The sequence below is a fragment of the Mustelus asterias genome, chromosome 6 (assembly GCF_964213995.1).
Source record: "Mustelus asterias chromosome 6, sMusAst1.hap1.1, whole genome shotgun sequence".
Classification (NCBI taxonomy): domain Eukaryota; kingdom Metazoa; phylum Chordata; class Chondrichthyes; order Carcharhiniformes; family Triakidae; genus Mustelus; species Mustelus asterias.
In genome coordinates, this window is record NC_135806.1 from 83,462,836 (window position 1) to 83,485,376 (window position 22,541).

Sequence of the window (22,541 nt, forward strand, 5' to 3'; positions counted from 1 at the left end):
GCTCACCTGCAAGCTATCCTCCAAGTCACAAACCATCCTGACCTGGAACTAAATTGCTGTTCCTTCACTGTCGCTGAGCCAAAATCCTGGAACTCCCTTCTGAACAGCACTGTGGGACTGTGGGTGTACTGACACTACATTGTCAGCAGCATTCAAGAAGGTAATTCACCCAAACCTTGTCAAGGGCAACAAGGCAAGGACAACAAACGCTGATGTGATGCTCACATCCCATGAATGAATAAGAAATATTCTTACATTTGTTTTATTAGTTATAGAAATGTTTAAAATGGAAAGGAAGATTATTTGACTGTGCAGGACAATTGGAGATGGGAGGTCATGTGACAAAGCCTCCAGGAATAGGTTCAAACTTGTTCCTTGATGTTTCCTCTTTCAGGGGTGACCAGAATGAGCAGCCAAAAATACAAGATAGTCACCAATAAATATAATAGGGAGTTGATGAGAAACCTCTTCACTTTCAGTAATGCCTTTGACAAGGTACCTCATGGTAGACTGGTACGAAAGGTGAAGTCACACGGGATCAGAGGAGAGCTGGCAAGGTGGATACAATAAGAAGTCTCACAACACCAGGTTAAAGTCCAACAGGTTTATTTGGTAGCAAATACCATAAGCTTTCGGAGCACTGCTCCTTCGTCAGATGGAGTGGAAATGTGCTCTCAAACAGTGCACAGACACAGAAATCAAGTTACAGAATACTAATTAGAATGCGAATCTCTACAGCCAGCCAGGTCTTAAAGGTACAGACAATGTGGGTGGAGGGAGCATTCAACACAGGTTAAAGAGATGTGTATTGTCTCCAGACAGAACAGCTAGTGAGATTCTGCAAGACCAGAGGGAAAGCTGTGGGGGTTACTGATAATGTGACATAAATCCAACATCCCGGTTTAGGCCGTCCTCATGTCTTGGATACAGAACAGGCTTGGCCATAGAAGGCAGAGGGTAGCAGTAGAGGGGTACTTTGCTTAATGGAAGGCTGTGACTAGCAGTGTTCCACAGGGATCAGTTCTGGGACCTTTGTTGTTCGTAGTACATGTAAATGTAAATGTTTTGGAGGAAAATGTAGCTAGTCTGATTAGCAAGTTCGCAGATGACACAAAAATTGGTGGTGTTGCGGATAGTGACGAGGATTGTCAGAGGATACAGCAAGACATACACCAGGTGGAGACTTGGGCGGAGAAATGGCAGATGGAGTTTAACCCGGACAAGTGTGAGATAATGCATTTTGGAAGGTCCAATGCATGTAGGAATTATACAGTAAATGGTAGAAGCTTTCGGAGTATTGACAGGCAGAAAGATCTGTGCGTACGTGTCCACCGATCACTGAAACTGGTCACTCAGGTGGATAAGGTAGTCAAGAGGTTATACGGCATGCTTGCCTTCATAGATCGGGGCATTGAGTATAAAAATTGGCAGGTCATGCTGCAGCTATACAGAACCTTAGTTAGGCCTCATTTAGAATATTGTGTACAATTCTGGTCGCCACACTACCAGAAGGATGTGGATGCGTTGCTGAGGGGACGAAAGAGGTTTACCAGGATGTTGCCTGGTCTGGACGATATTAGCTATGAGGAGAGGACAATGGAGGTTGAGGGGTGACCTGATAGAAGTTTACAAGATTATGAATGGCATGGACAGAGGGGATAGTCAGATGCTCTTTCCTAGGGTAGAAAAGTCAAGTACGAGGGGACATAGGTTTAAGGTGCATGGGGATAAGTTTAGAGGAGATGTGCGAGGCACATTTTTTACACAGAGGGTGGTGAATGTCTAGAACGCGCTGCCCGGGGAGGTGTTGGGAGCAGGTACAATAACGGCATTTAAGGGGCAACTAGACGAATACATGAATAGGATGGGAATGGAAGAATACAGACTCTAAGTGCATACAGTTTTAGTTTAGGCAGGCATCATGATCGGCGCAGGAGGGCCGAAGGGCCTGTTCCTGTGCCGTACTGTTCTTTGTTCTAGGGAATAGTTAGAATGTGCAACTCACTATAACAGGAAGTAGTTGAGGCAAATAACATAGAAACACATGTAGAAAGGACAAGAAGAATATGTTGGTGGGTTAGAAGGATGTAGGAAGGCTCATTTGCAGCATAAACACCAGCTTGTCATACTATCATACTATCATACTATGGAATATTCTGCATGTGTTTAAATTTCAGGCACACTGAATTTTGCATTCTTACAAATACTGTACTCTTGGCACCTACCCAAAATTGTAACCGGATCTGTGAGCACTTATGCAAATGGAAGATCCAGAACATTTGCATGTTCTTTGCATCCTCTCAGTCTAGTACAGTTTACAATCTTTTTTAAAACTGACTTGTACCTAAGCACAATAATCCGCATTCTCTGTCAAGGACTGTCCTGGACGATTTTGTATTAAAATTATAAATGAGATTTTAAAACTTTGGTATTACTATTCAAATATATTTGGGGGTTAAACTTCTTCTTCCAGGATGATGGCAGTGAGGCACTTGCGTGATCAGTAATGTATAGGCACCAGTTATTTACCACAAATGAAAGGAGAGAAAGTAACGGCAATAATACAGGAACAGTTGGAGTTCGTTCCCCCCTTTATTCTTTCACGGATGTGGATATCACTGGCAAGACCAGCGTATGTTGCCTATCACTAATTGCCCTTGAACTGAATGGTTTGCTCAGCTATTTCAGAGGGCAGGTAAGAGTCAACCACATTGCAATGGATCCAGAGTCTCCAGGATCAGGCCAGGCAGGTAAGAACCACAAATTTCCATCCTGAAAGGAAGTGAACCACATAGGTTTTACAACAATCAATGATAGTTAACATAGTCGTGATTACTGAGACTAGCTAAATATTCCAGATTTATCAACTGAATTGAATTTCTACCAGCTGCTGTGGTGGGATTTGAACCCATCTCCCTACAGCACTAGTCTGGGCCTCTGGATCACTAGTCTGTGAGTTGGAGCATAAGAACATAAATAGGAGCAGGTGTAGACCATTCAACCTCTCAAGCCTGTTGCACCATTCAATAAGACCATGGCTGATCTGATCTTGGCCTTAACTCTGCTTTCCTCCCTCTAACTCAACATTTCAAAAATCCGTCCATCTTGCCTTTAAATATATTCAATGACCCATCCTCCATTGTTCTCTGGGGTAAAGAATTCTGAAGATTCAGAAACCTCTGAGCAAAGTTCCTCCTCATCTTTGCTTTAAATGAGCGACTCCTTAATCTGGAACTCTGTCCTTTAATTCTAGATTCCCCCATGAGATGGAGCATCTTCTCAATATCGACTCTGGTTAGGTGCTAAATTCTTCCTCAGTGTTCCCGAACAGGTGCTGGAGTGTGGCGACTAGAGGATTTTCACAGTAACTTCATTGCAGTGTTAATGTAAACCTACTTGTGACACTAATAAATAAACTTCAAACTGTTAAGCCCCTCAGAATCTTAAATGTTTCCATAAGATCACTTCACGTTCTTCTAAACTCCATCAAGGAAGTATAGACCTTGCTCAACCTTTCCTCAGAAAACAGCCCCTTCATGCCAGGAATCAGCCTGATGAACCTTTCCTGAACTGCCTCCAATACAAGTATATCCCTCATTAAATGAGGAGACCAGAACTGTACACAGTGTTCTCGGTGTGGTCTCAGCAGCGCCATGTACAGTTGTAGCAAGACTTCTGTACTTTCATAATCCATCCCCCATTGTAAAAAAGGCCAACATTCCATTTGCCTTTCTCATTATTAACTGAACATGCATGCTCACATTTGTGTTTCATGTACAAGGACACACAGATCCTGCCATGCTGCAGCATTCTAGTAGCCTCCCTTGATTTAAATAATATTTTGCTTTTCTATTCTACCAAAGAGGTTAAATTTACATTTTCTCACATCCCTGTTCAGTCACTTTGGCTTGAAATTTGGGAGGTGGGAACAGATGTGGGAACAGATGTGGGTGTGATGGTGGGTTTTGGGTTGGTAAAATAGGGGAAAGATAAATTGGGGGGTGCCCACCATAGTCCCAATGCTGGGGTTGTTACCCAGAGGCAGGCAGTGATGTGGATCAACCGCCCACTGTGCCACGAGAGAGATTGCCTGAGCCCCCCTCCCCCTCCACAGACATCAGGACCTCCCCCCCGTACCACCACCCCCCCCCCCCCCCCCCCCCATGGACATCACCACACTCCCCCCCCCCCCCCCCCCCGCCGATTGCCCCTCATGCAGAATTCCCTCCCTCCCTGATCGCTACCACTTCTGTGGAGTTCCCTCCCTCCCACTCCAGCCCCAATTCTATGATTCTGTGGGATGTTAGGCTAACTGCCCTGGAATTTCTTACTTTCTGTCACCTTTCTTTCTTGAATGGAGGTGATATATTTGTGGTTTTTCAATCCACTGTGGAATTTTGGAAGATAACATTTAAGGCATCCACTATCTCTGAAATCACTTACTGTAAGACCCTAGGATGAAAACCATCAGGTCCAGGGAATTTGTCAGCCCTTACTCCCATTGGTTTATCTTGATGCTTTCTCTCTAGTGACAATGATTGTTTTAAGTTCATTCCTGCCTTTTGCTTCCTGTTTTTCTGCTATTATTAGAATGCTTTTAGTGTCTCCTACCATTAAGGTAGATGCAAAATATTTGCTCAAAGCCTCTGCCATTTCCTTGTTTTCCATTATTAATTTCCCAGTCTTATCCTCTAAAGGATTAATCGTAGCTACTCGTTTCAGTGTTGTATATTGGTAGAAGTTCTTATTGTTTGTTCTTATATATTTACTAGTTTCTTCTCATAAACTGTTCTGTCCCTCGACTTTGCTTAGTCATCCTTTGCTGATTTCTAATTTCTTTCCAATCTTTTGACCGACCACTGATCTTCGCAACATAATATGCCTCTTCTTTTATTTTGATACTATTTTTAACTTTCTTTATTAACCACAAACATTTCGTTCTTCTCAGAGAGTCTTTCTTTCTCATGGAATATATCCTTGTTGAGACTTATAAATGTCTCCTTAAAGGTCTACAACTAACTACTGACTTAATTAATTTCCCAAGTCCACTTTAGCCATCCTCTGTAATTGTCTTTATTTAAGTTTAAGACATGTGTTTTGAATCCAAATTTCACACTTTCAAACAGAACGTGAACTTCTAATATGATATGATCCATCTTCCCTTGAGGATCCTTTACTATGAGATCATTAATTAATCCTATCTCATTACACAGTGGCCAATCTAAGATAGCCTGGTTGGTTCAACAATATATTGTTTTAAAAACTGTTCTAAATACGCACAATTAACTTATTCTCAAAGCTGCCTTTGCCAACTTGATTTATTCAATCTAAATGAAGATTAAAGTCACACATGATTTTCCCAGTACATTTCATACAACCTCCCATTATTTCTTGAGTTATTCGCTGTCATACAGTGCAGCTACTGTTAGAAGGTCTATAAGGTACTCCCACCAGTGACTTCTTTCCCTTGTTGTTTCTTATCTCTGCCCAAACTGATTCTACTCCTTGATCTTCCAAGTCAAGATAATTTCTCGCTGATCTTATCCTCCATTTACAAAGCTACCCACTTGCATTTGGCAGGAGATTCTGAAATGGAGGCCGTGCTGTGTACTTGTTGGTTCTGTTCCAATCTAATTTCTCAATTCATGATTGTGGCTGCTTTTTAGTTCTCTATACTGATATATCTTTAAGCAAGTAACATGCACGCTACTGAATGGTTTGGCAAAGGCAGACTGAATGCCTATCTTTCACAAAATGGAAAGCTTTCCAATCATGAATACTAAAGCAATCTACAATTGAAGCAGAAACACTTGGCTGGAATATTTCCACCCTGAAATGGGATGGGAGGTTGGAGGGACAGCAAAAAAAGTGGTTGACAAGCAGCATGGAAATCCCACCTTCGTTACCACGCTCTCCCATTTTGTACAGTGCAGAAAAACACGTGAGTGGCAACCAAACCAACATCTGATAAGTACCTCAGTGAGTTCAAGGCTTCGGCAAAAGTCCTGATTTAAATCACTGCACTATTTTCACAGAGACAGTTAGGAATCAGGGGTCCTCAGTAATCATGCTTATTGAGTGGAGGTGTGAATAGTGATAGATGTTTTTTTAAGCTTATTTATTAGTGTCACAAGTAGGCTTACATTAATACTGCAAAGAAGTTACTGTGAAAATCCACTGGTTGCCACACTACTGCGCCTGTTCGGGTACACTGAGGGAGAACTTAGCATGGCCAATGCACCAAATGAGCATGTCTTTTGGACTGTGGGAGGAAACCGGAGCACCCGGAGGAAACCCATGCAGACACGGGCAGAATGTGCAAACTCCACACATACAGTGACCCAAGCCGGGAATCGAACCCGGGTCCCTGGTGCTGTGAGGCAGCAGTGCTAACCACTGTGCCATTGTGCCGCCCTCTCCGCCATGCCGTGTGAACAGCAGGCAAGGAAAGTGTATAAAACTTGATCTGAATTGTTTGAACTGATTGCAAGATCGCTCTGCATCTGCTGAAAAGTTCCTGGATGGTCACGGTCAGCAGAGTTCGAAGCTTGCAAGGTAGGTTGGCGAGAGAGGGAGGAAGAAGGGACCTCACTCAGACCTCCTTTCTCAGGGTCTCAGCTGCTTGTCCTCTTACTGCAGAGAAAACTGAAGTTTAACACACACAATGGGGGTGGGCCTGTCACATGACCATCATCTATCAATTCAAACATGGTTGTCACTAGTATATTCCCCCTTGCAACACAAGGGAAAATAATCTTAAATCAGAATTAAGTCAATTAAAATCCAGGAAAAATGTTTTCATGGAAAGAATATTTATTGAGAAGCTATTGTTTTTGAAGTAATGAGGATGTTTCTTGGTTTAATGTGTTAACTACTTTTATTTAATGCATTTCTATCACTGCAGAATTGTGGTTTAGAAATAAAATAGTGAGCATGCTTCAGCTAGTAATGAGTTTTGGTGAAATCAAAAACATTATGACACTTTGATACTTCGTATTGCGCTGCAGTGTCATTTTGTGATGTATGATTTGAATCACAAGCGTATTGAACGCTATGCCTGGTTATGTCTCTGGTTATAGAATCCGTTTGCAGTTTGTTTACGTACTTGTAGTAGAAATCATTTTTCATTGGTACAGAAACCTTGGGGAAAACGTGCACTTGTCCAACTGAAAGTGCGAGGAGTAAGATTAATTATCACCAAATGTATAATAGATTACAAAGCCTAGATAGAGACAAACAGTCAAACCCAACTGAGGACAGAGAATCTTGACTCTTGTGTCTTCCTGGAAAACATGTTTCCATACACTTTGCTTTGATTTGCAGGATTGCAATGTGTAATGTTTATTATCTGGCTCTTTACATAAAAACTAAGAACAATATAGGTGAATGTGTTAATTAGTTATTCCTCTCTTTGCTAATTGACAAAGAGGTTAACCATATTTACACCTCCATTTAGGTTATAAAGGTTAGAAAGTTTTAAAAGTAGAAAGTACTTAACATGTACAGGAGATTGACTAACATTGAAAAGAGGGAAAGACAGGTTAATTGTTTTGCAATTATGCTGCCCCACTGCAATCCCTTTTGAAAAATCTTTACTCAAAAATAAAAATTGATTATTGAAATAAAAATACAGCAGTAATGAACAAAATAGTGAACCAATTTTGACTTGTGAATGCAGAGTGAAGTTCTGGTTGAGATTACTGTCATGTGTTAAAGGACAATGAAAGGAATTCAATGCTGTAAAGGTCTATTGTATTCCTACAACTAATTTTATTATCAGATTTGAAATATCTATTAATCCTTGTTGAGAAATTACTTTTGACTTGAAAAGTAGAATTATACTATTGGTCCAAGATTCTGTAAATTCTCCCAAATCAAGTATTCTTGTGAGAGTTGCTGACTCCAATCCCTGCCTTTAGTGCTCGGACTGGCACTGACAGGAAGGATCAGGATAAATGGAATAGTAGCTCGCTTCAGAGAGGAAAGGGCAGGAAGAATGGCTAGAGGTGGGAAGTCGTGGCGGGGGGCAGGAGGCAACAAGGAGGTAAATGAAATTAGTGACTTTGCCACTACGATGTAATAATGCAGAGATTTGCATCTTGTTAACCACACTTTCCTCAAATATAATAGAAGCGAATTAAATATTTTATCTAAACAATCACACAATTGTAAATTGTGTAAAGTTCAAACTGAATGAATGGCCTGAATTAAAATAGCAGCAATTTGTGCTTGTGTCTCTGACAGTGATTAGATTCTGCCTTTTGTTATTGTAGGCATTATGCTTTGTCTTGCTCATAAATGGATTTTGTCTCATATTCTAATTTAATATAAATCCATCAGCTGATTCAGCAATGCCTGTCCATAAGTGAATTACAGGATATGCAACATACTGTATACGTTAGTCTGGTTAAGGTCCAGTTAAGGATTAAAAATAAAGGATTAGCAGTGAGGGCACCAAAGTAAAGTCTTTGGAATAATGCGCAGGGCAGTGATTCCCTCCCAGTATTTTTATAGTCTAAGCTGTGTTTTATTTCTTTAACGTGCAACATGGAATAATTTAGTCACTATGTTTGTCCCTATCATCCTGCAGTTAGCAGGGGTTTAACTCATGCAGCCTGCCTTTCTCATTGTGAGATCAAATACACTGTGGTATTGTCACAGGACTAGTAATCCAGAGACCCTTAGCAATGCCAGGTGGTGAAATTTGAATTCAATAAAAATCTGGAACTAAAAGTTTAATGATGACCATTAACCCATTGTCAATTGTTGTTAAAAACCCATCTGGTTCAATAATGTCCTTTAGGGAATGAAATTTGCCGTCCTTACCTGGTCTGGCCGACATGTGACTCCTGAGCAACATGCGACCTCCTGAGTGGTTGACTCTTAAATGCTCTTTGGAATGGTCTAGCAAGCCATTCAGTTTAAGGGCAATTGGGGATAAGCAACAAATGTTGGCCCAGCCAACGACACCCACATCCCGTGAATAAAAAAACTCAATAACAAAGCAGCTAATGATCTAGCTCTGAATTTGCCAAATCCATTCATTAAGCAAATGAATATCTATCAAAAGTGGAAAATCAACTCTGACCCTCCAAACTTCTCTGAGGTGTTAAACTGTCCTGTTGACTTGGCCAAGATATTGTGCAATCCAGGAGAGCATGTTCATTGTTGTCCACTGTCCGTTTGGGTCTGTCTATAGAGTTAGTATACCAAGGACAGAATCCCCTGGCCTGAGAGACTCCTTGTGCATTGAACCAAATTCTGGATCCCAGCCCTGATTGTGTTTGCATTCCACCCACCTGTATGGCCTTCCTGGAGGTGGGCAATTAACAGTCGCCTCTGTGTTCATCTTCCAATTAAGGATGGTGGTCAGGTTCCCGAGATTGGAATCCCCGTAGGAGGCCCCCTAGTACTGGAGGAATGGCAGCCCCACTGGCTGAGGTGGGCACTGCAGGTAGGTGCACGTGAGAATGCCTCAAAATGAAGCCTACATAAAATGTGTGAAATCCAAAAGGCCTCTATCCTTTAGGGCCATCAGTGTGGTGGGGGAGACCCTTCCAGAGGAAGGTTTATGACATGAGGCTCCATCATGGATCACTGAGAAGGGACCGCAGTGACCATCAAGAGGCTGTCTCCAAGCTGCTGTTAGCCTTCCAACTCAATGGTGGAACCAATCCAATGCCGAGAAGGTCCTGGCAGCATCAACCGAAAAGAGCACTTAATTGTCCAAATTGGCTGCCAGCTGCTGCTGGGTGGGTATCCAGTGGCACTTTGACTCTGCTACGGGCTTGGAAAGAGAGTAGAGCTAACTAGAAAACTATTTCAAATTTTGCTCCATGACCAGTTTCCAAACCAATCTCTGTGGGACTTGGAAAATTCCACTGTAACAGGAGTACGCTGGTTTCATTCATATATATGTAACCGTGACAGATCAGTGCACTACCTGATGATTTAGATTAGCTCTTTGAACTTTGCCCTTTGCTGCATTAAAAACATGAAGGTGTCTGTGGCCCCAATTTTGAAAGGACAAAAACAGTTTGTGTGAGCTCCAAAGTGGGCAGTGCATCCAGAGACCCCAGGGAGCAGGAAGCCCTCCCTGTGTAAGGACTTGTTTAAACAGAAGTCCCCAGAGTCACAACCATCAACCATTCAAATTTACAATCTAGCTGAAGGGCAGAAGCAGGAATTTGACAGCAGAGACCGCAACCTGGGACCTTTGGGAACAGTTCCTGACAACCAATAGGAGGAAAAATCTGGAGACAACCTGGGATTGGGGTGGGGGCTGGAATCCAGGGTGATTAGAGGGAAGCTAGGAGTTGGGAATTCAAAGAATGGTTGGAGATGGGGAAACCCAAGGATTCTTTACAGGGCCCTGGAGGAAGGACTCCTGTGTTTCCTGGCTTACAAGGAGTTCCAACAGAAGCAATTTAAATAAAAACTTACCTTAGCTTCTTTTAGCCAGTCTGGGTCTCACTCTGTTGTTCTGTTGCTGAGCTACATAAAACATAGGACTCTCCAGGCGTGACGTTAATGTTACATTGCAGTGTCAATGACATTACTCAACTGCACCATCTGAATGATTACTATTTCTTCAGTAGAAACCTCATAGATGGAATAAAAATTACGGCAATAGATTCCAAATTTTGTAACTTCCTGCACCTGCCATTCCATTTTACTTGTCTCCCCTCTCCACCTGGTAAAGGTCAGGCGAGAGAGTTAAAATCACCCCAAAGGGTTCATGTCTCTGTAATTTCCTCTTCACTCAAATAAACTTAATTGACCAAAAAGCAAAAGAAGAACTGCACATGTTGCAACCCTGACACAAAAATCCCCCCAAAATCAAGTCAAGCATCATCTATGGAGAGAACAGACAAGTTTGTGTTTTAAATGTTGGCCCTTTTTGCATTGATTCATGTTTACCTCATGACCTGATTTGTATATGGTCGTGTAAGAGGAAGCTCTGTCTGATCCCAGCCTTTCCTGTTCTCTGCCGAAGTTTTATTATCTATTTGAATAAAATGTTCTTGCCACGAAGTCTAAACTCATGTGTTTTAATCGTCCATGATTTACATCCCTATCACGTCCTAATTAGCATAAACCTGAACTGACCTCAGTCAAGCACCAAAATAGCCTTTTAATTAGCAGTGCCAGACCTCAAAGCTCAAGCAAGATTCAGGTTACTTTTCGGTGATATCCTCTTTCACTTAGGAAGGGATACACTCCTTCTGTGCTGTCTGATTCTATTGATGTCCAGTTCCACTAAAAAGCACACCTCAGTTCTAAATGGATGGTGAGTTACTTACTCTGACCTTTAAGGGGTACCTTTACTATTTTGACATAGCAACTTCAGAGTGTGAACATGAGTTTATAAAATTACAATCACTTGGTAGTACAGACTTGAGTTTGGTGAAGTAAGAGACATGTTGTCAAAGCATCCCATCTTACGCTCACCAGGACAGAATAGCAAGAGTACCAAATCTCAAAGGGAACAACAATTTATACCATATGTGAAGAGCTGATTGATTGGCAAGTGGACTCTGATTGGTAGAGGTGTTACCATGAGGAATGCGCCAGGCAACTGTTAACTGCCAAGCTTTCGTTGAAATTCAAACCAGGCGAGTTGACTCTGAAGGTATTACCAAGGGGAATGAACGAGGGAATGGCTGCCCCCTCCAAGCTCTTGTTTAGTTGAAAAAGGTGCAATGCATGGACATATTCTTTCTGAATGCAAAGGATAGGGCCGTGTGTGTGAATATATGTAGCTTCTAGCACATGGAAATGAGCCACAGTTAACGGTTACCTGGGCATTCACCGCAGAATCACCTCTAACTATCAGAATACCATCATGCTAAATGGGATAGACTTCAAACAGATTGAGCAACTTTAGATTGGGTATTCATGAGGTGTTGTGGCCCATCAGTATACTCAACCAAAATCTGTAACCTCATGGTTGGTCATATCCCCCACTCAACTATTACCACCAAGTCAGGGGATCAACCCATATTCAATGAAGAGTGCAGGAGGGCATACAAGGAGCAACATTAGGCACACCTAAAAATGAGATGTCAACCTGGAAGTTACAACACAGGGTAACTTGTGTGCCAAACAACATAAGCAACAAGTAATAGACAGAAAGTTAAAGTAAAGTTTATTTATTAGTCACAAGTAAGGATTCCATTAACACTGCAATGAAGCTACTGTGAAATTCCCCTAGTCACCACAGTCCAGCGCCTGTTCGGGTCAATGCACCTAACCAGCATATCTTTCGGAATGTGGGAGGAAATCGGAGTGTCCGGAGGAAACCCATGCAGACACGGGGAGAACGTGCAAACTCCACACAGACAGTGACTCAAGCCGGGAATCGACCCCAGGTCCCTGGCGCTGTGAAGCAGCAGTGCTAACCACTGTGCTACCACAGATCAAAGCTAAGCTGTTCAGCCCTGCTAAATCCAGTCATTAAATGTGGTGGACAATGAAATAAATCACTGGAGGAGGAGGCTCCACAAATATCAAGGATGTGGAATGGAAGTGGGGGGTGAAAAAGATAAGGCCGAGGTTTTTACTACAATCTTCTGCTAGAATTGCCAAGTGGATGATCCATCTCAGCCTCCTGTGGACGTCCCCAGCATCACACATGCCAGTTTTCAGCCAATTTGATTCACTCCACATGACATAAAGAAATGGCTGAAGGCACTGGATACTGCAAAGGCAGTTGACCCTGACAATATTCCAGCAGTAATACTGAAGACTTGTGTTCCAGAACTTGCCATGCCCCTAGCCAAGCTGTTCCAGTACAGCTACAGCACATGCATCTATCTGGCAATATGGGAGATTGCCCAGGTATGTCCTGTACACAAGAAACAGGACAAATCCTACCCAGCCAATTACTGCCCCATCAGTCTACTAGAGTAGATTGTAGAGCCGGTCATCAGTAAAGTGATTGAAGAGATCATCAACAGTGCTTTCAAGTGGCACTTGCTGAGCAATAACTTGCTCACTGACACTCAGTTTGGGTTCACTCAGCTCCTGATGCTGCACAATATCCAGGCTTGGGCTGACAAGTGACAAATAACATTCACACCACACAAGTATCAGTCAATAACCATCTTCAACAAGAAGGTCATTGTGCCTACAAGAGCAGGTCAGAGGCTAGGAATCCTGTGGTGTATAACTCACCTCCTGATTCCCCAAAGCCTGTCCGTCATTTACAAGGCACAAATCAGGAGTGTGATGGAATATTCTCCACTTGCCTGGATGAGTGCAGCTCCAACAAGAAACTTGACACCATCCTGGACAAAGCTGCCCGCTTGATTGCCACCCCTTCCACAAGTATTCCCTCCCTCCACTACTGATTCACTGTATGCATCAGCTACAAGATGCACTGCAGAAACTCACCAAGGTTCCTTAGACAGCACCTTAAAAACCCACAACTGCAACTGTCTAGAAGGACAAGGGCAGGAGACACATGGGAACAACACCAGGTGGAAGTTCCCCTCCAAGACATTCACCACACTAACTTGGAAATGAACTGTCGCTTGGTCAAAATCCTGGAACACCCTCCCTAACAGCACTCTGAGTGTACCTACACCATATAGACTGCAGTGGTTCAAGAAGGCAGCTCACCACCACTTTCTCCAGGGATGGGCAATAAATGCTGGCCTAGCCAGTGATGCTCACATCCCATAAATGAATAAAAAGTAACTTTCCAATGAATCAGCACCCTCTTCTCATGTAGTATTAATTGTTGTTCCCTTTGAGATTTGGTACTTTTGTGATTCTGTCCTGATGAGTACAGAATGAAAAGCTTCAACAGCATGTTTATTTTCAATGAAATTTCTTTAATTCAGAATAAAAATCACACTCTGGGAAAGCATTTAAAGGGCTCTGTCTTCAAAAGCAAAAAGGCTGCATCAAAGATTTCACTGTTTATAGGGAAGTCTAATCAAAGAGATCAGGCATGAGATTCTCCAGCCTCCCAGCCACATGTTTCCCGCCGGCGGGAGGTGGCGCGTTGTTTGTTGGTGGCGGGATTCTCAGGTCTCACCGCTGTCAATGGGAATTCCCATTGACATCACCCCATGCTAGCGGGAAACCCACAGGCGGGAGTGCACTGCTGGCGGGACTGGAGAATCCTGCCGGTATGAACGGCCGAAGAATTCCGGCCCAGGTGTAACCTTCATCAAAAGTAATGCAGTGAATGATTGAATATAATGCTGTTTCGTTTTGCATCATCTATTTGGTCAACTTTGTAAAAATGGTTTGCCATACATTTTATGAGGAAGATCAGTGCTCTATAAATTGAGCTGTATGTTGTCAGGCTTAATATTAATTTAATGTCATTTTCGACAATTGAAAAGTATGGCTGGTAATTCACTAACAACTTGGAACATAAACTGAAGGCATATGTAAAGTGATAACATTAACAGAAAAAGAGAAACTGCATTTGTATAGCACTTGTCACAACCTCAGAACATCCCAGTGTGTTTTACAGCACATGAAGAATTTTCTGAAGTATAGACACTGCTGTAATGGAGGAAATGCAGCAGCCAATTTGTACACAGCAAGCTCCCACAAATGATAGTGACCAGATAATCTGTTTTTGTGTTGTTAATTGAGGAATAAATATTGTCCAGGACATGAGGGAGAACTCCCCTACTCTTCTTCAAAATGGTGCCTTCCTTGGAATCTTTAATGTTCGCCCGACAGAGCAGACAAAGCCTCAGTTTAAAGTCTCAGCCCAATGACATGTTCATATCCCTATAAAACCTTTCTGCTATTTTAATGAAGGTATTAACCTAATTATTTTAATTACTTGATACTCCCTTAAGCGGTTAACACCCTTAATTAAGACACATAAAGGAATGTCAAAAGAATGCTTTAAGCTAGCACTGGCCACATCAATTTCTGATTTCATAGTGTTACCAAATTGAGACGTTAAGTTATTCTCTTACCTCCTTCCTATCTTAATGTGCAGTTTGAGTTATCATTCCAGCTCAGTGTTATTCTAGAATAAGGTCATATTGAACACTGCAGGAAAACCTTCAATTTTGCAGGGAAACTGACTAATTGCACTCATTGATCCCCTGCCCCCCTCAGCTGAGGGCAGTGATAGCTCAGAGGTGGAGGATGAATGTGGCCATGCTCTTACCCCCGGAGGAGATGGTGCTGGCTATTATTGGAGCAGTCACCACTGAGGTTGTGCCAGGGACATGGCTGAAATGATAGAAGATGACAGTATCTTCATACCTGAGCATCTTTCTGGCATCCCACTTGTCTTACAGTCTCTTCTGATTTACAGTTTGCACATTTCAACTCCCTTCACCTCAACCGTAGCCTTGCACCTTTCTCTTTTCAAATACTGAAACCTGGACAGGCAGTGGTAAAATGGCAACAGTTGTAAGTGAAGAATCATAAAACCATAGAATCCCTACCGTTCAGAAGGAGGCCATTCAGCCCATCGATTCTGCACTGCCTCTCCAACAGAGCATCTTATCCAAAGGCTGTGCTTTCATGATGGCAAATTTTGACACCCACTCTGTTGAGTACTAGTCATACCCTTAGCCAAGCTGTTTCTGTACAGCTACAACACTGGCATCTTCCTGACAATGTGCAAAATTGCCCAGGTATGTTCCCTCTACATGAAAAATTCAATATAGCCCATCAGCCTACTCTCGGTCATCAGCAGAGCGATGGAAGGTGCTCTCAACAGTGTGGATAAGCAGCATTTATTCGGCAACAACCTGCTCACTGGTGCTCAGTTTGGGTTCCATCAAGGCCATTTGGCACCAGACGTCATTACACCCTTGGTCCAAATATCAAAAAAAGAGTTGAATTCATGCAATGAAGGCTTCTCCTCTTCCTTTCCCTCCCTCTTCCAGGAATCTGTCCCACTCTGCGTTGCCTCTGTTCATTCAACAAGTCATGTTGCATTCCAAATGGAATGGCTTGTCATCATTAGCTGTCCTTCAATTCGAGGTTGGCATCCACTCTGGGCTATAAGCTTCTGCCATGGGTCATCAGGTGACTGAACAGACCGATTCTTGACCCGCAGATCTTTGTGCACATTGGGCAGGACGTTCCAGACGATATTGGGATCTGGAGTGCAGGACTTGGTTCATTATCTTTCTTTCCCTGTCTCGGCTCTGCCCCATCATTAAGGCATTTTCACTCAAAGCATGATGCAACTTAATGAACCAAGATGTCACCATTTTGAACAGTGTTAGCAAGCTCCTCCCAGTCATTAATGTAGATGCTGCATGTTTCAAGAAGACCTTCAGAGTGTGTCTTTGAAACATTTTCTTTGTCCTCCCCTGGAATGTTGACTATTTGAATGTTGAGAAAACAGGACCTGGCGGGGGAGCTGTTTCTCAGCCGAACGGACGCAGTGTCCACACAGCGCAAACACAGAAAATGCTGAAAAATCTCGGCAGGTCTGACAGCAACTGTGGAGAGAGAATAGAGCCAAGGTTCTGAGTCTGGATGACCCTTCATCAGAACTAAAGGCAAAAAAAATCAGAAAAGATTTATATTATGAGGCTGGGTGGATCAGGGGGGTGGGGAGTGGGGGGGCTATAATAGGACAAAGGGAATGTAAGTGAGGATGAAGAAGGTTGAGAGAGGTGCTAAGAGTGTCCATTAAGTGATCAGAATGTGTGAATGGCAGAACAGAGGTACAGATGGTAAGAGGTACAGTTGCCCTGAAGAAAGGGGAGGGAGTGAGGGTGAGGGGGGCAAGTAGGAGAGTGGGAATGGAGAAGTGGAAAAATTTAGTTGAGAAAAAAGGATGATAAAAATGGATGAATGAGATGAAAATAAGAAACAGAATGAAATAAAGTACTTGGAAATGGGGTGAAGGTGGAGGGGAGAGTTCATGCTCTGAAGTTGTTGAACTCAATGATCAGTCCAGAAGGCTGTAAAGTGCCCAATTAGAAAATGAGATGCTGTTCCTCCAGTTTATGTTGGGGTTCGCTAGAACATTGCAAAAGACCAAGGACGGACATGTGGATGGGAGAGCTGGGTGTGTGTTGAAGTGGCAAATGACATGAAGGTCAGGGTCCTGCTTGTGGATGGACTGAAGGTGTTCAGCAAAGCGGTCACCCAGTCTGCGTTTGGTCTCTCCGATGTAGAGTAGACCGTATTGGGAGCAGCGAATGCAATAGACCAGATTGAAAGTGCACCTGAAGCACTGCTTCATCTGAAAGGGGTGTTTAGGACCTGGGACAGTGAGCAGGGAGGAGGTAAAGGGGCAGTTGTTGTACCTTCTACAATTGCATGGGAAGGGGCCGTGGACAAGGGGTGAGGTGTTGGGTGTGATGGTGGAGTGGATCAGGGTGTCCCAGAAAGAACAGTCCCTTTGGAAGGCTGCCAGGGAGGGGGGTAGTGGGGGGGAGGGGGAGGGGGCGGGGGGGGGGGGGGGGGTTGCTGGTGGGAGATGTGTTGAGTGATGCCATCGTGCTGGAGTTGGTGGAAATGGCGGAGGATGATCCTTTGAATGTGGAGACTGGTTGGGTGAAAAGTGAGCACAAGGAGGACCCTATCCTGGTTCTGGGAGGAAGAGGAGACGGTGAGAGCAGTCGTCCGGGGGATGGGTTGGACGCGGTTCAGAGCCCTGTCACCACAGTGGGTGGAAAACCACGATTGAGGAAGAAGGAAGACATATTGGCAGCGCTATTTTGGAAAGTGGCATCATCAGAACAGATGTAGCGGAGGTGAAGGGACTGAGAGAATGGGATGGAGTCCTTACAGGATGTGGGGTGTGAAGAGCTGTAGTCAAGATAGTTGTGGGAGTCGGTGGGTTTGTAATGGAGACTGGTGGAAAGTTTATCACCAGAAATGGAGACAGAGAGGTTAAGGAAGGGAAGTGTCAGAGATGGGCCATGTGAAGGTGATTCAGGGGTGGAAATTGGAAGCAAAATTGATAAATTTTTCCAGGTCCAGACGAGAGCATGAAGTGGCACCAAAATAGTCGTCGATATACCAGTAAAGGAGTTATGGGAGGGGGTGGAGTAGGACTGGAACAAGGAATGTTCCACACGACCCATAAAGAGACAGGCACAACTGGGACCCATGCAGGAATGGAGGTGTAGAGGGATTGGACATCCATGGTGAAGAGGAGGCAGTTTGGGCCAGGGAACTGGAAGTTGTTTCAGAAGCACTGCAGATATTTCTCTCACGCTCTTATATGTCACTGATACACAATCTGGGTTGCACTGCGGTACAGAAGTGTGGTGTTGACAACTATGGGAACTAATGCATTCGTATCTGGATGAAACTGGCTTGTGCAAAAGCCTTGAAGTCAGGACAAAATCCTTCAACACATGTCACCTCATTGATATAAGACATGTTAAAGAACTCTTGACAGCGCTATACACTTGGAGCATTATAGCAGCAGTCAGTAGGAATCAACCTGGAACTAATCTGTAAGTAGTTGATGATCCCTTTAAATAGCACTGGTGGGAGATGGGAGGGAGGAGGGGCTTTTCTGCTTGCATGATTATGGGACAGCATTAGCAGCACATGTGTCAAATCAGCATTACATCAATTTGCAATTCGGTGGAATTCAAGTGTGCACTCATGGTATGGTTGTATTTCGAACACTGCTCAGTACCCTAAATAGTGAGAACTATGCATTCAAATTTTGTGTCCACTAATGAGTGTCCTGACTAATTACCTGAATGCATTTGACTTGGTTTGTATTGGCTCCAGTTACACCACATAGATGGGAAAAGAATGAATATTTTCACATTAAAAACAAATTTAAGAAGGTGTCTTTAACATCCTCGAGACATTCTACAGTGCTTCACAGATAATTAACGGCTTTTGAAGTGAAGACAGTGGTGTAATGGATAATCCATTTACACATATTATAGATGCAGAAACAGCAATGAAATAAATGATCAGAGAATCTGTTTTAGTGGTGTTGATAGTGGAATAAATGTTGGCTGGGACATGAGAATTTTGTGCTCTTTGACAAGTGCCACAGGATCGTTTATATCCTCTTGAGAGTGTTTTATGCCTCATTCAAAAGGCAAATATGAAAGTGCACCAAATTGTCAGCCTAGCTTTTGTCTTCAGGCTTTTGAGGCTTAAACTCACAACTCTTTAACCCAGAGGTAATAGTGCCTCCATGGTTGGGTGTCTATATTCCTTCTAGGATTGTCACCCTGTGTGCTTTTCATCCAGACAAACACCTTTTTCAGGGGATTACATTTAATAAGGATAATAATTGGGCAATAAAGCCCCAATTTTTATGTATGTGACCCAACTTTCTAATGGTTGACAAGTGGATTCTGATTGGTTAAGGTTTTGCCATGGAGAATGCACCAGGGAACAACTGTCCCTCAAGATTTTGTTTAAATTCAATTTGATTCTGAATAGTGTGGAGAATGCAACAGGGAACAGTTATCCCCTATGCTTTTGTTAAATTGAATAAGGCACAATGTCTGGACATATTCTTTCTTCTTGCAGAGGACAGGGCCTTGCATATGAATATATGTAGCTTCTAGCAAGCATAATTAAGCACATTTGAGATCTACTGATAATCTTAAATTGGTTGTTAGTGTATTTCATAGCACACTCGGGATTGTTCAGTAAGTGTTGTCCAAGTGCAGAATCACATCTAACTTTGGACATTATGTGCTGAGCTTTGCAGGTTTGGGTTGACTGAGTATGGTCAGTACTCTGCCTGTTGCAAACAGACGAAGGGGCATGCTGTTTGAAACAATCAAATAGTCTTTGGGACATGCAACCTACATGCCTGGCACCCTTTTCTCATGCAGTATAAATTATTGTTCCCTTTGAAATTTGGTATTCTCGTGTCTGTTCTGATGAGTGCAAGGTGAAAAGCTTCGACAGCATGTTTTTTTTCAGCCTTACTCAAATTCTTAAATAAATAAATCAATAAGCTTTAAAGACAGACAAATGTTTATTATTCTGCTGCACATTATGGGTAAAGCAATCAGCACCATAAACCATATGTAGTCTTTTACCCCCACCCTGACTCAGATAAAAGTGTACACCCTTTATCTTCAACTCTCTTGATGGAGAACATGCTGTATCTGTCAGTTTTTAATGATCGTATAAACTTTTCAAGAAAATAAAAATAACATGAAGGATTTTTAAATGCTGGCTATCTATTTCTCACCTGAATAACCAGAGGTCAGTAACTGAATACTGAGAGGGACACCTCAGCCATTTTATTGACACCCAAGGTCCAGCTGTTACAGTTGTCAGATGCATCACTTTAGTCTTCTAGTTGCAATTTGCAGGTATAATTGGGCATAGTGTCTGCCTGTTTGCATTTGGCATTCAATGGCCTAAACAGCAATCCTGATGAAAATGTGGTTGAGGAAACATGTGAAGGTAATGGGAAGGAAAATGAAGTGGAGTGATATAATGGATGGCTGATCAAACGTAGCCTGTTTCACATCATTGCCAATAGTTAAAATTACCCACCCAGCACTAACATGCTGCGTGTGGATGAGCACACAGCTCTCCCCCCAGTAAAGAAATATGTCAGAAAAGATTTAGGAAAACAGGGCTAATAAACTGCTAAAGCATGAAGGAACCTACTCTAGTTGTTTCTAAAATGAGTTGTACAGCTGGAATGTGCTTTTGAAATAGCTTAACAAGGGTGGAGGTGATAGTAAATTCCTCATTAACACAAACCTCTGAATGATTCAGTTAATTTATCAGGAAAATATGCACTGAGCCGGTTCAGCCCCGGCAAGAAGTTACACTGCAGGCTTTGGAAATACAGGCAGTCCTTGGAGTTATGACACAATTAGTCCCTGAAACCCATGGATGGGATTTTCTGCTCTCCCTCCCCCGACACAGCATGTTTCGCGGTGGTAGAGGCAGCCCACCATTGGCCGGTGGTGGGATCTTCCAGTCCCTCCGCTGCCAACAGGGTTTCCCATTGTTTGCACCCATGGTAGGGGTCCACCATCAGTGGGACTGGGAAAGGCCACATAGTCCCATTCCTTGTAAGTCATAGAATCCCTATAGTATGGAAGGAAGCCATTCGGCCCATTGAGTCCGTACCGGCCACAATCCCACCCAGGCCCTATTCCCGTAACTCCACACATTTGACTCAGCTAATTCCCCTGACATTAGGGTCAATTTAGCATGGTCAATCAACCTAACCCACACATCTTTGGACTGTGGGAGGAAACTGGAGCACCCAGAGGAAACCCACGCAGACATGGAGAGAAAGTGCAAACTGCACACAGACAGTGACCTGGGCCGGAAGTGAACCCAGGACCCTGGCGTTGTGAGGCAGCAGTGCTAACCATTTTGCCACCGTGCGGCCCACACATTGAGATATAATAAGTCAGAACCGATTTTCCCATAGGAACAATGGGGGATTGGTTCCTGAACCAAGTACGGAAATCACTCATGGGTCACCCAGTGGTGTTAAATGCTCTCAACTCTTGCCTTGTCAAGTTGCTGAGACAACCTTAGCACGCCTTAGCACAAGTTCCTGAGTTAATGTGAGGGATATAATGGAGTCATCAATCACTGTCAGTTGCCTGTTTAATCTTGAATGTCTGCGAGTATGAACGCATACTAAATACATAAGCGTATAAATGCATTAAAATTGCAATGGTTGTGCCAAAAGTATTCAACAGAATAAAACATTAGTTTCCAATCTAATAAAGACAGTTCGACCTGTCCAGTCATAGAGCTGGGTGGTGCAGAGCATCAATGTGCATGTTCAAATGTGATGGCACAGTGTCAGAAACTTGAAACTGACTTTGTAAAATCGAAATGGGGCATCAATTTCTAAACGTGGTAAGTGCTGTTCTCCATAACTCAAACGCCATAAAGTCAATGACTGCTGGTAAACAAAAGGCTAACTTTAGAACATGTGCAAGTCTAAAGGCACGACACCCCTGGGCACAAATGATGGGAACATATGTGTTCTTAAGCCTAAATTCCGATGTAGTGAAGTTTCATTCTCTGCCCTGGTTCTTGTCACTATGATTCCCTGATAAACGCAGTTAAAATATGCGACAGTTGATATGCCTGCATATAAATGGGATGTATTGAGTGAAATATTGGATTAAACACAATCCTTTTACTTGGTTATTTTTTTGCAGAGTAATGGAGAAAGGGCAAAAAGAGAGGCAACTGATTCGATTGACAGGCTGTGTGGCATCCTGGAAGAGCGCAAAATGAAATTCATCAAGTCAATTGAGGACAATTGTTCCTCCAGACTGGAGAAACTGCGATACCAAATGGACGAATATCAGGGAATGCTGGAAAATAGTGGGCTCGTTGGATATGCCCAAGAAGTACTGAAGGAAACAGACCAATCCTGCTTTGTGCAGACAGCAAAGCAACTGCACACTAGGTGGGTCCAAAAGAAATTGCACCTCTGCTGTACATATAATAGCACTGATAGGATCTCTTATATTCTCTATGAAATGCATATTAAACTTTAATTTTAGTAAAGTCACAATATTCGATCACAGCAGAGTTTGAGAGCATGTAGGGTAGCTCTGGCATCTGCCAGAACATATTTTTCTCGCATGGAGATT

At 42.9% G+C, this 22,541-nt stretch overlaps 1 protein-coding gene across 4 annotated transcripts in view; it reads left to right on the top strand.

Moving 5' to 3' along the window:
- The window catches only part of trim36 (tripartite motif containing 36), a 107,989-nt gene that overhangs the window by 38,489 nt on the left and 46,959 nt on the right, over positions 1 to 22,541 (top strand). For all 4 annotated transcript variants that reach the window (XM_078214643.1, XM_078214644.1, XM_078214642.1 and 1 more), the window contains one exon: positions 22,101 to 22,354. In XM_078214643.1, coding sequence (XP_078070769.1) covers positions 22,101 to 22,354 — 254 coding nt within the window. The remainder of the gene's footprint in view (positions 1 to 22,100; positions 22,355 to 22,541) is intronic.